This window comes from Poecilia reticulata, linkage group LG2, assembly GCF_000633615.1.
Source record: "Poecilia reticulata strain Guanapo linkage group LG2, Guppy_female_1.0+MT, whole genome shotgun sequence".
Classification (NCBI taxonomy): Eukaryota; Metazoa; Chordata; class Actinopteri; order Cyprinodontiformes; family Poeciliidae; genus Poecilia; species Poecilia reticulata.
In genome coordinates, this window is record NC_024332.1 from 29,137,313 (window position 1) to 29,154,790 (window position 17,478).

Sequence of the window (17,478 nt, forward strand, 5' to 3'; positions counted from 1 at the left end):
GTCAGATATAAAAGCGGCAAACTGTTTCACAAGTTGTGAGAGAAGAATAGCCTGACAATTGCAGAAGTAACTGTAAAACAGTTTCATTTCCTTGTTTGCAGTTTTACAGATACGCCAGCCAAAATCAACATCAAAAATATTTTGCAAAAACTATAAATCAGTTTCGTAGCAATGCAGACAATTAGACAACCGTAGCCATTCAGAAAATTGCACTCAGAGCTATAAATATGACAGAACGATTAAAGTGTATGTGTTGTGGTTTCATTTTTCAGAACTAACCCAGCCATTGGACCTTTGGACTCAAAGGGCCAATTACAACATGTAAGAGTTCTTAGGTGAGTCTCATCTGATATATAGTTTCACTCACTAAATTTCATATTAAGTTAAAGATTATTCAGTTAAAAAGTTAAAATGAGTATCTGCTTAGAGAAGCTTTGAATGGATCAAAGCTTCTTTGTTTTCTATAAGAAGTTTGTTTTTTTAGAAAACAAGGAACGTTATCCTCTTAGAGGAGGATTGCTCCATGCTGGACCGAAACATTTTGCCTCCTACGACATGGAGCTTTTAAACTCTTTTCAACACTTCTGACCATGTCTAATGTGCTGATCCAGTAAGGAGGAGCCACACAAGAAAGATGGTATGACAGTGAGGATCATGTGTTGTCAAGGGATGTAAAACTTGGCAAAACATTATGAAGCACTTTACAGAGATACAAATAGAAAACACTAAAGCCAATACCTTTACATTTTGAAAAGTGTTTCACAAAATGAAACCAATGATAAAAATTGTGGAAGCATGAATAAAAAACCCCACTTGAAACTTATAGCTGCAAGGTAAAAACAATTGTGAAATCATGAAGCCCCTTATTGATTGACAATAAAACATCTAACGTATTTGTCAAAGTCCAACAACTATCACTGCTCATTAATATTTACTAGATTATCACAAACGGTTTTGTCTTCTTTCTTTCTTTGTGCTTAAGACCTTTGTATAAGTCTTACTGTTTTAAGAGTGTTTTATCCACTCTTAAAACATTTTTAAGGTTTTTCCAGAACCAGGGCTCAGCAGATGCAGTTCTGGGCCACTCCACAACACTTTTCTCAAAAAACCTCCTTCTGAGGCGCAGGAAGTGAGAATGTTGCAGGACAGGTTCAAGCATCAGCACATCCACATTTTCATCCAGCAGTCTCTGGTGGGCCAGATACATTGCCAGTCTGAACACCCCAGTCTTAACGTAGCCCTCTGTCAAGACAAACAGGGTTTTGCGACTGTTTTGGMTGCTCTGTGTDAGGTTATCCACTAGAGGGACTCCTAGAGGCCAGTCTCTCTCCTCCAAGMACAAAGGAAGAAGTTTATCGCCCTCCTCTTCCAATTTCACCCGCAGATTCATCATTACCCACTCAGAGACACGTGGATCCTTGGTGTCATAAGTCACAAAGATGTCATAAATATTTTCCTGTGAGGACAAGGCTCTGTATCCCTTCAGTCTAGCCATGACGTAGTGCAAGACATAAGAAGCATCCCAGTAAAATAAGTGAGCAACTGTTGCCACAAACATAAAGGTAATAAGGAAGAATGTTGTAAGAACGTACATCTTGAACGCCATATCGTCATTTACACACTGATCAATGTCAAAGTATATAAGTGGCTTGTTCCTGTCCTTTAATGGTGTTTCACATCTCACCTCAGTTGTTAATCTAGGAATCCTTATTTCTCGTTTTCCAATCCATACAAGGAAATCCAAAGAATCACATGTACATTGAAATGAATTTTTCTGTAAAAATAAAGTCAAAACTGTCAAATTAGTGAGGTTGGTAAAAAGAGTCTTATATGAGTCTTCACCTACTTTCCAAAGAGTTCCAAGCTTGTTATGTGTAAATTGTAGTTCTGCTAAMGATCTGCTGTGCATCTGCTTTGTTGTTAAAGTGGAAATTGAGTTATGACTCATATTCAGCACTCTCAGGACAAGCACATGTTTTAGGAAGTTTAAATTATGTGTTACTCCAAAAGATTTAAAGTAGTGGGCATTAAAACTGAGGTCTAGGACTTCGAGTKTCTTCAGTTCCTGGAAGGCATTGTCATAAGCCAGATCAATCTTATTGAAGGACAGGTCCAAGTAGGTCAAATTAGGCAGTAATGAGAACTCTGTGCCATTTGGTGCAGCAGAGAATCCATTGCTGGATAGATTCAGACACGCAATATCTCCATAACCTTCAAATTGCTTTTGTGAAATGAACAAGTTAAAGCACTGTTCCTTATGAGATAACTCAAAGATCAAGTGTTTTGAAGGAGGTTTTATGTATGAAGAAATAGAGATGTCTGACCTCTGAATGTATCTACCTACTGAATTTGAAAGCTGTTTCTGCAGAGTGGGATACAGGCTGTTTTCTGACAGATAACTTTTAAGAAGTTAAGTTTCTGAATGCAGCTGAACAATCTATGAATTTAGTCCCCAAATTCAAAGCAGATATAGTTCAAGTTTTTAGTATCTTTAAGTGTGTTTGAACCAACATTCCAAAAAATCAAATTCCCCAAATGTAATTTTTTTAATGACTGAAGATTTGAAAACTCAGTTGAAATATGAATGGTTTTGGGATAAATTTTTAAAGTATAGTTTTAGAAAAAATCAAGCAGTTCAAGCCTTGGGAGGTATAGCAGAAATTCAGCCTTCTCAGTAACTTCATAGAGTAAAAAGTTAAATGAAAGGAGAAGATGTTTAAGCTTCTTCAGGTTCTCTTTTGAGAAACATATATGTACCTGTTAAGTCAGATTTAACTTAAAAAAGAAATTATATTTTTGGTGATGTGTTGTCAAATTTTCCTAACCCGGGAAAGTAAAAAGCATGATGACACTCCCCGTACACTACACTGCCTCCTGTAGGAACAAACGATTGGTTCCTAGAATGTCATTGGTAATTTAGTTTTGGAAGAAAACGTGTATTTAAAAGCTCTTAAAAGATAAGAATGGTTTGAGCATTTGAAGCACAGATTATTTATTTGTTTTTACTTTTTGAACTATTGGAGTTGTACTTTACATCAAACAGTGTCTAATCTTAAATGATATTGTCAGAGACATGACAATTTCTACATACAGGAACACATTTTATTTATACTAATTATGTCATTTAAATGTCAGCTGTTTGTATGTTTTTAATTCATGGTAATGAAAATAATACCTCACTTAAAATGTAAAGTTCACTCTATTTTTCCACAAGTCAATTTCAATTTATTTTTGTTTAGTAAATGATAACTAGGCAAAATCTACATTATTTGGGTTTTGAAGATTGGAAAAATTATATGACCTGGCATAGACAAAATTATAAATTTATCAAAACAATGTAAATGACAAAGATCCTTTATTTTGACTGTTGCTACTTTTAAACACAATTAAAAACAAACACATGCATTTGTCAGAATTAAATGTTTATTGTCATTGTCCTAATGGCATATTGACGAATGCAATAAATTGTCATTTGAATGTCTCAATACTTCTAAGGGTTGGATGTTCAAAGTACACACACTGAGCTGTGCTCACATAAGCATAGTTTTATGTCTGAGACTATGTTTATTTGATATATTGTGACAATGTCTATTTTGTTCATATATATGTACATATATATAAAACTAGCCTTCAAAAGCAACTGGCTGTTTGTTTAAACCAAGTAAAGAAGTACATAAATATGTGCTTGCACAGCTTGTAATAAATTATTTTACAGTAGTGGGTATATTGTTGTATGATTTAAGCAGTTTTAACTCAACTCAACTTTAACATATATAATGAAACAACTGTTCAAAAACACATCAAATGATTAAATCTAAGAATTACCCTAAAATAAAAGTAATGGCTAGCATAATTAAAGAGACAAAAAAATTAGTTTCTTTCACATATGAAGATACAAAGAAAATTGTAGTAGCAAAACTCACCATGGTACAGGTTAGGTTGAACCCAGCTATTCAAAGAATATTCATAGCTACTGATTCCAGGACATTAAAGCCTTCCAGATCTAAAAGGGATCTGACAAAGCAGCAATCCGTTTACAACACCAGCCAAAACTACTGACTTCCTTTTCTTGCCCTGTATTTCAGTATTGCTCTATTAAAAGAAAAAGCAATAAAACTGTAAGCTGAATTGTATGCCCAGAAAGACTGCATGTGTTAGAAAAGCCACATGCAAATTACAGAAGTAGCTGTACTTAGCCATTTTCTTGTTTGCAACCATATTAAATAAAGACAATCTTAAAATAATTAGTGGTATTAGCATAAAGCTGTTGTTCCTTTTTCCAGTAATGAAACCAAATAGCACAAGCTTTAAGATTATGCTAAAAAAGTGTGACAGTATACATTTAAAATGATCACAAAAAAAACTAGAAAAGTTGTTTAGCAGCAACATTGCTTCTTGGTATCTTACTGTGGGAAAGTTTTTTTTTTTTTTTTCTCATGCATGGTGTCATAAATATGAAGAAAATGCAAGGTTGCTTGGATGTGCTTTTCATACCAGAGAGTCCAGTGCAACCACCTTTACTGACTTGAAGAAAGGTTGGTTGAAGAAAGGAATGCCAAAATAGAGTGCTGGCGATCAGCATGAGGGCAACATACCAGGCTGTTGTAGCTGTGAATAGCTTTCCAGTGCATTCCTGAAACCTCGATTTGTTAAAGGAAAAATTACTTTATTACTGATATTTCTTGCTTCTTCAAACTTCTATTGTTCAATCCAACAAATGACACCAAACAAGAATCAACAGCAGAAAGGCATTGTGAATTGCCAGAGATTATAATTGTAATTGTATAACTTTAAAAATTATTGCCAAGAAGCATTGTTGCAGAGAAGAAATAACTGATAAAACACAAATTGTCTTATTTTTTTGCAAACTCTATATTGTCACCCCTTCAGAGTGTCTCTTTAAAGAGATTGCTGTACTGTTTGTGGCTCTCAGTAGCCAATACACTCCTGAGGCTAAACCAGAAGTATGGTTGTGCCTGTGGGTTTGTGGGCCACTCAAGCACAGACCGCTTGTACAGTCGCTTTCTTAAGCGCAGATATTTTGAGTTGCAAGATACTTTTTCCAAAAAAATTAGTACTATGACGTCATTTTTTTCATCCATCAGTCTTTGATGGGCCATATAGAAGGCTGTCCTAAAATGACCCCCCTGGATGTATTTTTTGGTGAGGATGAACACAGTCCTCTTGCTCTTGTGGATGCTCTGGGAGAGGTTGTCAATCAGGGGACAACCAGGGACCCAGTCTCGCTCCTCCAGACACAGTGTCAATCGGCGGTCTCCCCGCTCCTCCAGATGATGACACATCTCCTTCATCACCCACTCTGACACAGCAGGATCATTTTTGTCAAACATCACAAAGGCATCATAGACCTCACTTTGAGAAGACAGGCGGCTGTAGCCCTTGAGTTTAGCCCTGCAGAAGTGATAAATGTACCAGACATCCCACAGGTAGAGGTGACTAGCGATGGACAGAGTAATGAAGCTAAGGAGGAGTGAAGTCATGAGAGTGTAGAGGATGATTGATAGGAAGGAGTGCTGGCAGGCTTGTAAGTCCACTGAAACCACAAGATTACCTTTTTGCACTCCTGGAGAAGCACAGGTAACGTCGATTCCTAGTCGAGGGATGGTCACTGTGGTCTTGTTTAGCCAAGTGATGAACCAAGAGGCATTACAGGTGCAAAGGAAACTGTTTTTGTGCAGAAGCAACTTGTCCATCCGCTTAACAACATTATCTGGAAAGCTAGATTGCTCAATATGCTTTATAAGATTGAAGCTAAGATCTAGATATTTTAAACTAAGAGGTTCCTGGAGGAAATTTGGTGTGAGTTTTAGGATTTTGTTGTCATGTAAAACAAGTTTTTCAAGTGATGTGGTACAGTTTGACAGTACTCTTGGAACAGAGGTTAGGTAATTTCCACTGAGGTCCAAGACTTTCAGAGATCTCAGAAGTTGTAGTTCCCCCCATGCAAAGAAGTACAGTTTGTTCTTTTTAATGTGGAGCTCAGTCAGGTTGTCTGGCAGACCACTGAAGACTTCTCTTCGAACTGAACGAAGGTTATTGGAAGAAATGTCTAGTATTCTCAGATTACGTAATTTTTTGAAATAGTGGATATATCTCGTGTCCCCATCTCTCCACAGCATATCCAACCTGTTGCCTCTGAACTCCAACTTCTCTAAAGAGTCACTTTCCATTTCTGTGTTGGTGGAAGTAGAAATCTTGTTGTGATTCATGAGCAGTGTCTTGAGTTTTTTTAAATTCTTAGTGAAATTAAGCATATGAGTCAATCCCTCTGATTCAAAATAATGGTTATTTTTACTTATATCCAAGATGACCAGATTGCTTAGCTCTTTAAAAGCAGTTGAGTACAACAGGTCCAGGCGATTTGATGAGAAGTCCAGGTACTGTAAATTAGTCAGATTGCTAAACTCAGATCCGTTCAGGCTTTGGCTCATTGCGTTTCCTGAAAGATTGAGACATCTCAACTCCTTCAGGTTTAAAAACCTAGAATGCAAGAAAAATATGTTGTTTCTGCTCACATCCAAGGTTTTGCCAAAGTCGCTGCATTCCTTCTTGACAAATAATGTAACGATTCCAAGTTCCTTATCTTTGTATTTGCAGCTGCGAGCATATTCATCATATCTGAAGTAATGAATCTCTCTCACTTCCTTGTTCTGGAACTGATCAGCTGCTGACATGGGGGACCACAGCATAGGCTCTCCCCCGTTGAAACCAAACGCATTTTGAGCATCAGAGGGAGATGATATTTTATTGTCAGACAAACTGATTATATGAAAGCTTTTTAACTCCATTAAAATGCTGAGGTTTGCCATTTTGATAAAGTTTGTGCCGAGGTCTAGAACTGTCAGATTTGGAAGACGTTTTAGGGGAGCAATGCTTTCTGGCTTTAGTTGCTGAAACACATAGCCCTTTAGTCTGAGAATTTCAAGAGACATGAGGGAGGAGAAACTGGAGTTCAATCTAAGAGTTTGAGGATACCTCTGGAGCTCATAGTTAAAAGACAAGTCCAGTTCTTCTAGCTTGCCAAGAAACTTAGGAAAGTCTGTGGACCCAATATCTCTGGCTAAAAAGTTTGATGAGAGATCAAGCACTCTCAGATCCTTCATGCTAGTGAACCATTCAGGTAAAATACATGTCAGGGAATTACTGTGCAAACGTAACGTTTTTAGTTTTGTCAACATTTTAAAAGCTCCCTTACTTATTTTTAGGGGTGCGTTATTTGGGCATGGGGTGCATGGGAAAGGGGCATTGTAGCATCGAGGGCAATTTCCACTAATATCTAATATCTCAAGGTTTGTTAAGTTTTTGAAATCCTCATCAGAGACCTCTTGGATGTTGTTATTGTATAGATACAGCTCTCTTAAACTTACAGGCAACCTATAGGGAATAAAGGATAAGTTGTTTGACTTAAGGGACAGCAATGTTAGGTTTTCCAATTGTAAGAATGCACCATCTTCTATGCCATAGGAAACATTACAGGGGTTGCGATAATAGCAGTTTTGTCCCAGGTAGAGCACCTGAACATTTTGGATTTCGGAAAGATTTTTCTTAGAAAGATAAAAAATATGATTCACTTCTAAACTCAGAAGGACAAGGTTTGAAGGTAAGCCTTTAGGAATGCTATCAAGCTGATTCCCATCTAGATACAGTGCCCGTAGATTCCTTAGTGCAGTAAATGTATCCTCCGCAATTGTCACACTTTTTGTGCACATGTTGTCCTTCGGGCCAATTTTGATGGGTACGCAGTTGCACCTCATGTCAATCTCTGTGAGGTTGTCCAGACCACGAAAGGAGGTTGAGTTCAAATTTGGAATATGGTTGATGGTCAGAGTCAGATTGGTAGTCTCTGCTGGGATGGCTTTGGGGACAAACTTGAGGCTTCTTTCAGTGCAGTCCACTTTCACCGCAGTCCCATTTTTGTCCTTGCTAACATCGCATGGCAGAGTTTTTGGGTAGGAGATGGCACTTGTTGTTTGAATGCAAAAACCCAGGCCCAGCAGGGCCCCACACATCTGCACAAAAACAGGTGACTTTATGAAAAACATGCACAGTGCTAAATATACATGACTATTTCAAATAAGTCCAATTTAACATATTCTACTTTACAATGCAGTAAAACACAAATGTTACATTTTCAACATTTTGTATTTAGTGGTTTACATTTTCATTGAAAACTTAATAGTTAAGCTCATAGTTTGCTATGTAGATTATGACATATTTCAGTCATTTGTTTCTGTAATTTTAGATGACAGATTACAGCTGAGCCAAAAACAGCCAAAAATATAGTCACTCACAAAAGATTAGGAACGACCAATAAAATAATAGTCTGCCGAGAAGTCCATCCATGTACTGCACAGCATATGCACAGTAAACCTATTTAGGGCTCCTGCATGACATAAATGCTGCATGATGCTTTCAGCCTGAGGTGTTCTCAAAGCCCAGGCTGCTTTATTAGCCACCTTTATTTTGTTGCTTTGTTGGTTCTTAAGTGTCTCGTCTTCCACTATAACACTTAATCCAGCCGCACTACATGACTTGACAAACTCCTCTAGACTCTTAGTTTTTTCTTCACAATCCCTTCAAGGCTGCAGTTACACTTATTGCTTTTGAATCTTTTTCTAACACAATTTTTCCTTCCACTCACCTTTCTGTAAATATTCTTGGATACATAGCTGTTTGACAAGTCAACTTCTTTAGAAAATAAATTGTTTTACCTAGAAGTTAAGTCAACTGGGTTCTACATGATTGTGTGTAAAACGTCTAGTTTTATACGAATTTGATGTTACCAGCTGTAAGCCATAGTAATCAACATTAACTGAAAGAAATGCTTAAAATATGTCACTTTGTGTTAAATTACTCAAATAACAATTTTAATGAAATTCTAATGCATCATGTATATATAAGAAGTGACGTATGTCTCACTTACCAGGTGGAGAAACATATTTTTGTAGGAGTATACAAGTGTGGCTTGCTGCTGCTGTCAACACAAGAAGAATGCTGAAAGAGGTGGACTGCAATCAGCACTATAGTAATAACATGAAAGTAACAGGTGGCTATGTAAACCTATTGTGTGTATAATTGGACAGCATCACTTCCCTATTGTTTTAAACCTCACGTCAAAATTGTTATTCTTGTATATTTTTTATTGTGGTGACTTTGTTTGTCTTTGTTTTGTAGGCATATGCTGAGTGAGAGGATTTCATTTAGTGGTAATATAGAGGCAAAGTTTATGACATTTTCTCCCAACTACAAAATATAGTGTGGAGAAAATGTCCAACTACACAGTTAAATAACTAAATGGTTTCATTTCTCTGAAAGTTGATGGGGGGGAAAGTGAAATTGATAGGATTTGGGTTTGAAAATTTACATAGTAAATGTTGCGCAGAATCTTTTTTCAGCCATCTGTGGCTCATTTGTGGCTTCATGGCTGAACGGCCTACACCCTCACATGTTCACATAGTGTACATGTTAGTTCCTTCAGCCACTGGAAAAAAACTGAAAAATCTCACTGTTTACTATCATAGAATTCACAATCGGTGGTTAAACATATATGGACAGACATTTTCATTTATTTATTTAATAGATTTTGGGCTAATTCTTTTTCTGCATCTGATAAGATGGCCAAATCCAATGTTAGAAAGATACATTGCTTTCAAATATATTCTGATTATTGTAGATAGGAATACATGTAGCATTGTATTTTTAAAATAAATACAGCAGTTAAAATATTTTACTATTTTGCAGGAAACAAAATCATAGCATAAATTTCTTTCCCATTACGTTTCAATTTGTGTACGTCAAACATTCTCCTGAATTAGGCCCATTATAGAAAACTTATTGGGACTTCTTCTAAGCCTGTAATCATAAACTCCAACATCACCACTAACTCAAAGCTTTCAAAATAAAGATTTTATTTTGAAAGTTTTGGTACCTTCTGTTTTAAAATATCTCATCGAATGACTTGTTCAGGTTATGACTTGCCTGGGGTCAAAACTTGTCACCCCATCTCAGAGTAGAAATCTCCAGCTTCTTGAGCCATGCTAAACTTACAACTTTAGATTTGCTATTGCAGTCAGATTTAATGTTTCAGTGTAAAAAGTTATATATTGGTTGTGTCTTCATCTTGTATAAATCCATATTGATGCCAGAGTCTGAATCTAGGGGAAACTGCATACTTCAATAAATCGTATTAAGTCTAAGCTTAGTGGATAAGAGTTCAAAAGAGTCATTTATGAATGAAGACAAAAATTATTTAATTGAAGGATAGGAAAAAAATGCTCTTGAGACTGCAAAGATTGTTGACGTCAGTGTGGATCTTTTGATCGATATTATTGTTTTTACATTGCTTAATGCTTTTGTCATTTTGTAGCGCTTTCATATTTACATGCATTATAAATATATTATTGTTAAAATCTAGAACTAGAAAATCTCACAGAACATTTATGCAAGATTGAAAGTCTGAAATTTCCTTCAAAGACAAAGTTGTTTTCTTTCTAACAGTGCTTCATAATACATTCAGTCATTCACCCATTCAAGCTACTGCATTGTAGCTGTCTATAACTGAAATGACAGTGACATAATAATTATTCAAGTGTAAAAAAAACTATTTGGTAAAAAAAAAGGTTAAATAGCTGAGTGATTATTTGATCACATCATTTGAATTAGTTTATAAAAAATAAATACAATATACAGTGATGTGTAAATTCTGGCTTTCTGAAGAAAACATAAAATTCAGTGAAAAAAACAAACAAACATCAAATTAACAAAATAAATTCAGAGTTATTTACTGCATTTAAGATATCTGCTAATAAACCATCCATCCCATCCATCCATTATCTAACACATTTATCTTTACAGGGTTGCGAGGGAGCCTTACGCCTATCTAAATCAGTCAACCAGCAAGGAGGAGGACTCACCAGTCCATCACAGGGCAACAATACTAAACCATTCAGCCTCAATTCAAAACATGAGCCACAACTGCCAGACAAAAAAGATAGTTACGGCTGACATATATTTATGTTATTGTTACTTAACATAGTTACTTAAATAACATAGTTCTGAATCTTCCAAAACTATGACCATGGCTGTCGACTTGTTTACCTATTTCTCCATTCTCATGCATTTCTCTCTTCAACAGACTCATGCAAATTCAAACAGAACATGATCATTATTAATGCAAATGCTTTACCACCACTCAGACTTGAACAAATTCAAAAATCGTGAATTATTGAACTGGGTTTCTAAACTTAGGGTTTAAAAAACCTTTCCTCATTGAGAGTTTGAAATACAAGGTTTCATCATTCAGGTTTCACTGAATAATGAAAGGCGAATAACTGCAAGAAATGTCAGAAATGACTGCCTTAAGGAAAAATGTAGTCAGACAAAAAAGGACAGCATGTGGTGTACAACATAAATAAACTATAATTATATGAGAGAAGGCTTTTAAAAGTTTAAATTCTTTTTAATGATGTTGAGAAAAATACAGGAAAGTACTCAGTATTCATGTGTAAAATAGTCAATAAATCAAGTGAGTCGGCAAATAAAATTCTATGTATTTCTTTAACTGTGTAATTATCTTGTCCTGTGCAATGAATTGTCTAAATATAGTGTAAGCATTTCTCCAACACAATACATATTTATACAATTAAAAAGAAGGTGCTTTTCAGGTTGTTATAATTTACATCTTAATCTAATGAAATCAATAAATCCTTAAAATAATCCTTATGTCAAATTTTAGAATATACTCGAGGGAAGGGTAATTGTTCTCTTCATTGGGGTCTGGATATAATCTCTTTAAAACTTTATTTGATATAATTCAATATTTTTTTCTTTAGATATTAAAATAGTGTATACACAAGGCAGGATTTTATTCACAGCAGTTCACATTGGTTGGTAAACCCACGTCTCTTATGTATGGCTTAAAAATCAACAATCAGAACACAGCAACAGCTTTTTTGTTGAGCAGTGAATTTAGTGAGATAGTTAGCGTGTTTATAACAACAGACATGGTGGCGGAGTAATGTAACAATGCGTTCACACTTTGGTCACCGGGAGAGCCTCCCGCGGCTCCCTCAGCAGCTTTTAGCAGACACACGTAGTTCATGATGACCTCGTCCACCTTGGCCACCACCTCCCTGCGTTCGCTTTCGGTGCTCAGGACCTCCGCCAGAGACATGCAGGCTTGCGCTAAGCAGCACAATGTGTGGAAGCTGTGCGTCAGGGTGAGCAGTAGCTCCTCCGGGCTGCTGTACTCCGTGGACATCTGACTGCAGGCACTGTTCAGCACTTTGGCCTGCAGCAGCAGAAGCTGGGACAGCGTCTCCATGTCGGTCTCACCCATCTCAGGTATGTCACCACTGGGCCTGTGTCTGACACTGCAGTGCAACACGCTAATCATCTCTAAGGCATCCTTCCGTGCAAGTGCAAACCCTGTATGAAGGCTGTACGTTTTTCCCTTCATTGAGTGTACATGAGCGAGTCTGTCGTTGAGACTCATCTCGGTCATAGACGTATCAGTCCGTTCAGCCTTGTGGCCTGCTTTCTGGACAGTGTTCCCCTTGCGACTAGATGAAGTCGGGCTACTAGAGAGCAGAACTTGTGAAGACATCTCTGTATCTTCATAACTACCTTGAGTAATTGGCTTTCTCCTGAGGAAGCAGTGACTAAATGGCCCGTGACACCTCCATGTTCCATCTGGCCTTGGAGCTATTGACTCTGACGGCAGCAGTAAGACTCCGAATAGCGGCCTTCTCTCTGCAGAATCAGAGCTGACTGAACCCTGGGACAAGCTTTTGGGTAGGGTTTTGGCAGAGAATGCACTCTTCACTTTTGGGGAATCTTGGGACTGCAAATTCTGACCTACAGTCTTTCCAGTGAGCGTGGCTTTTGTCCTTTCCTTAAGTGCTTCTATGCTTCTGGAACCTGGCATTAAGGTGCTCCAGCTCCTTCTGAGCATCAGAACCCTGTGCGGCTTCCTGAGGCTTCTTGTTGGGTCACATGAAGACAGGTCAGGCTCAGGGCTGGCCAGTGTTACCTCACTAGACGTCGTGCTACTTCGTAATGATGAAGGTGATATGATGGTGGAGGTGGTACTGGTCTCGTTACAGAGAGATAAAGATGAGTCTTTCCCAGCCTTCTTCAGCTGTGTGCAAGCTACACTAGGGGTATTAGGAAAACAGAAAGAACTGTTAAGTATCTCCCTGCAACAATCAAGTATTTCTTTTATTATTATTTTTTAATGTACCGTATTTTCCGCACTATAAGGATTATACACCGGATTATAAGGCACACCTTCAATGAATGGCCTATTTTAAAACTTTTTTCATATATAAGGCGCAACGCATTATAAGGCACATAGAATAGACGCTTCAGGTTGGGTTGCCAATTTGTTCTGTACTCTATATTCTATACTCTATAGTACTTTATATAATAGGCTTCCCCAGTCATTGTTTCACTCACGGTGTTGGTGTTGCAATATTGTGCCCAACTGCTTTCTGGGTAACACAGACCAACCGACACGCTGCCGCCGCAGTCTCCGTCTCTTTTCCCCTGCCCCTCCCCCCCTGGCTTTAAATGTATCATCAAACTGTATTAACAAACCGGCGTTCTGACAACTATCCCAGCATGCACCGCGCACTTCTTCTTCTACGGGGGAAAATGAAGTCGGCGGCTGCTTACCGTAGTTGCTAGACMKGTTGTGGCTCAATATTGGTCCATATATAAGGCGCACCGGATTATAAGGCGCACTGACGGCTTTTGAGGAAATTGAAGGTTTTTAGGTGCGCCTTATAGTGCGGAAAATACGGTACATGACTAGATTATTGTAGACAGAATATAAAGTAAGCATGCACTATCATTCTTATGCAAGAGGCAAGGCTATCGGCTTGCTTATCAAAACAACATACACTCACCAGCCACTTTTCGTAGATACACATGCTCAATGGTTTGCCAACAACAACAGAAAATTTGTCAAAAACATGGAAAGAACCAGTGGTTGTTCTCCTTCTTTTAATTATTAATGCCTTAAAAATAAGAAGTTTACACAACAAATGAGCGCTATCTCTTTAAACAATGAGGGAGTGAGCTCAGGTTATGAAGTCATGGCTCTGGTTTCTTGATTAATCTAATGACAAATTCAAAATAAATCAACAATATAAAGGAGAGAGCTGTAAGTCTGCACAAGTCTGGTTCATCACTGGGAACATTTTCCAGATGCTTGACAATGAACTGCTTTTATTTGTTAAACATGTAGAGATACTATATCATGGAAATGTCCAAACATCATACTGCTCAAGAAGGAGAAGTATGATGCAGTTCTGTGTTCCAGAAATGAACTTGTTTTGGTCCGAAATGTGCAAATTAATCGCAGAGCAAAATTGCAAAAATAAGTCAGTTCTAAAGGCAGATATTTGTTAACCCTAACACCAGTAAAGTGGCTGGTAAGAGTACATTTTCTCATTTTCACCAATTATAATCAACATAAGACATTTTTCCTTCAAGAAACAAACAAAAAAAAAACAAGGTACTCTTTTCTGAGACATAATTGAAACATGCAAGTAAGAGCAATTTCAAACTAGCAATAAACATTTAGGTGGGGTTCTCAAGTTTTATGCACTCAGGCAGTCTGCACTTCTCGCATAGTTTCATGTCACACGTTTGTTGTTCACACGTTTGTTGTCACATGAACTGAGGCACAAGTTTTACACCTAAAGATGTTGTAGCACAGTGGTGCCCAAAGTTGGTTCTCGAGGGCCGGCATCCTACGTGTTTTAGTTATCTCCCTGGTTTAACACACCTGGATCAAATAATGTCTCGTTAGAAGGCCTAAGAAGAACATTGACATGATGAAAAGGTTGTTACTACCACTACGGAGAGAACTATAAGATACAGGATGCTGGCCCTCGAGGACCGACTTTAGGCACCCCTGTAAAAAAAGAGCTTTACACTAGTACATCCTTTGTGCAACAAATTGCCAAAACTAAACCATTATAATTTATGTAGCCTACAATTCTAAGCGGTTGGAGTCTTATTAGCTTATTAAATCAGAAAATAAGACCAAATCGATTTCCATTTTATTTACTTCAAGCATGTGTCAAACTTCATCATAGCAGACATCATCTGCATACTGTATCATGAGATTAAGTAAAAGTGTTAATTAATTATTGCAACATTTTCATGATATTTATGCAAATATTGTAAAGGTGTATGCAGTAAATACTGTATTTCTAACCTCTTTCCTGTCTAGAAAGTTCATGGTGGAGATGGATAATATATTTGGTGTGGTACAGTTTCAGATGTGGATAAATAGGAAATTTAATGCTATGTATTTGTTTGTTTATAAGCCATATAAATGTAACAATGTGTAGGTATAATGCTGTCAAATAGCTTCCAATCGTTGAGGCTGCACGATTATAGATAGATTATAGATAGATCATAGATTATTTTTTGGACACTGTTGAGTAGATATAATTTGTTTTAACGAACAAATTATATTCGTTAAAACGAGCCATATATTCTGGCTCAGTAAGGCCAGAATATATGGTTTCTGCTCTCTCTTGGCCTTTCAAATGTTCCTCAAGTAAAAGAAAATGTAGATCCTCAGAAAGCCTTCCACAACAGGTTAGGATAATATCTCCTGAATAGTTTCTGAAAAAAACAAACTGCTGGTAACTTTTTTCAAAAAGCAAAGATAATATTTAATCTAAATGCCAAGGCCAGTATTTAATAGAAAAAAAACCCAAAACGTTTGATACCAGTGTGAGAATGGAATGCTTGGTGAATGTGTTTTATTTCCTTTAATTATGTTTTTCTACAGAAACAAAGTAGAGATGTCCCCTAGTGTTTTTGTCTTACCTGTGGTTTCTTTTATCTTGGGCATTTTGTGACTGCTCCCAAACCCTGGCTCAGCACTGGTCGCTGCATGGATTTTTCTCATCAGGGTGGGGTCCATTGTGTGCCCTGCTTTCCCCTGCACTGTGGGTCCGTAGGCCTTCTCCTCAGCCCCAGCTGCATAGCTCATCCCCTTTAGCGAAGACTCTGATAGCACATGCATACTGTCTGTGGCACAAAGGGGAGAGTCCATTGGAGTGACACAACTGCTGCTGCCGGTGCTACAACCCGCATCTATTGACGAGCACTGTGAGCTCTGCAGAGAATGAACGCCTTCACTTTGTATCGATGACATGCGCTTGCTGACATGGTATTCATACATCCGTGTGACATCCTGCTCTGACTGCGAAAGCTTGATCTGTTTCTTATTGTCCTGTGAAGTAGCATCACTCTCAGCGGGGAAGGGCCCTTTGGATGGGGAGATGAGATGGGCATTTAACTGGTGGTTTCTTTCGTCTGACTCCTGGTTCTCTCCCTTTGCTGTCAGCCTATCTGCGTGGGAAGCCTGTGAGTCACTTGCACATTCTGGTGCAAGATTCTCTGCCATTTTGCTTCCCGGTGCTCTCTGCTGCCATTTTTGATGCCTGTCTTTGCAGTGAGTTCTCCCTAGATCAAGTTGATTCATGTAATAGGAATCTCTTACGGTGAAAGCGTTGTACTTCCCTACAAGATGAGGGGGCTCGTCCTTAGCGGAATCTAGAGAAGTCGAGTTAGATTTTTCAGAGGAACTGCATCTATCTCCTTGGATACTGCTCTCCGCCTCCCTCTGTTTCCCTCTCTGTCTGCTCATTAGGGAGCCCATGTGCATCTTGGTGAAGAATTCACTGACTGATTTGATTTCCATAGTATCTGGTTCCATCTCACCGCCATCTGAGTGGAAAATCTGAGAGGAGGTAACGGCCGAGGAATTAGCTTCCTCCGGATTCTCATCACGAGTCGTGCAAACCTCTGCCTTTTCTTCATTCATGGCACGGCATCCTTCTGTCATGGCTACATGCATCCTCAGGTGGTTTTCTGAATGCCTCTGAGCAGCGGCTAACTCTGAACTCTCGGTCATCTCAGAGGAGTTCGTCTCATTGCCAGAGTCGGAAGACTCTGGGCTAAATGCTCGTGATATTTGTACACCTGCGTACCACACATACAAAAGAAGAATACGTTATTAAAGATTTCTTCTTAAGCAAATGGCTCATATCAAGGAATAAATCAGCTATATTTTGTAGAAACAATAACATAAATTAATGTAAAAAAGGGATCCAAACACAGTAATAGATGTAAATCAATTTGGAAATAATGAAAAAAAAAACTTACTGACAACATTAGATCTTACTGACAATGCCCAATTATGTTTAAAATTTATAAAATCCTCCTGTATGCTGGGATACTGAAAAACACTTTATGGAACATCACGTCTGTGTAGTGAGAGAATGTCTTGACATTATTTTCCTATGACATCATGTTTTCTTAGATCATTGAAACTGAAGGCAGCTGTAGATTTAAATCAGTTGTGTGACAAGGTAAAAAGCATAGAAATTGTTTTTCATAACCTCATGCTTTGTCTGTGTAATGTGCTCT

The 17,478-nt window shown here is 37.8% G+C and overlaps 2 protein-coding genes and 1 pseudogene across 5 annotated transcripts in view; all 3 read right to left on the reverse strand.

Annotated features, from left to right (window-relative positions):
• Positions 1-866: 866 nt before the first annotated feature.
• LOC103459968 (toll-like receptor 8) lies at positions 867-2,844 on the reverse strand (annotated as a pseudogene).
• A 588-nt stretch (positions 2,845-3,432) lies between these two features.
• On the reverse strand, positions 3,433-11,371 carry tlr7 (toll-like receptor 7). The gene is made up of 2 exons (XM_008400502.2): positions 8,945-11,371; positions 3,433-8,030 (listed from the first exon to the last, which is right to left on the reverse strand). The coding sequence occupies exons 1-2, from the start codon at positions 8,957-8,959 to the stop codon at positions 4,887-4,889; spliced, it is 3,159 nt and encodes a 1,052-aa protein (XP_008398724.1). The 5' UTR covers positions 8,960-11,371; the 3' UTR covers positions 3,433-4,886.
• A 92-nt stretch (positions 11,372-11,463) lies between these two features.
• Positions 11,464-17,478, reverse strand: part of frmpd4 (FERM and PDZ domain containing 4) — a 54,022-nt gene continuing 48,007 nt past the window's right edge. For all 4 annotated transcript variants that reach the window (XM_008400422.2, XM_008400432.2, XM_008400440.2 and 1 more), the window contains 2 exons: positions 15,871-17,031; positions 11,464-13,170 (listed from right to left, as the gene is read on the reverse strand). In XM_008400422.2, coding sequence (XP_008398644.1) covers positions 11,951-13,170; positions 15,871-17,031 — 2,381 coding nt within the window. In that variant the 3' untranslated portion in view covers positions 11,464-11,950. The remainder of the gene's footprint in view (positions 13,171-15,870; positions 17,032-17,478) is intronic.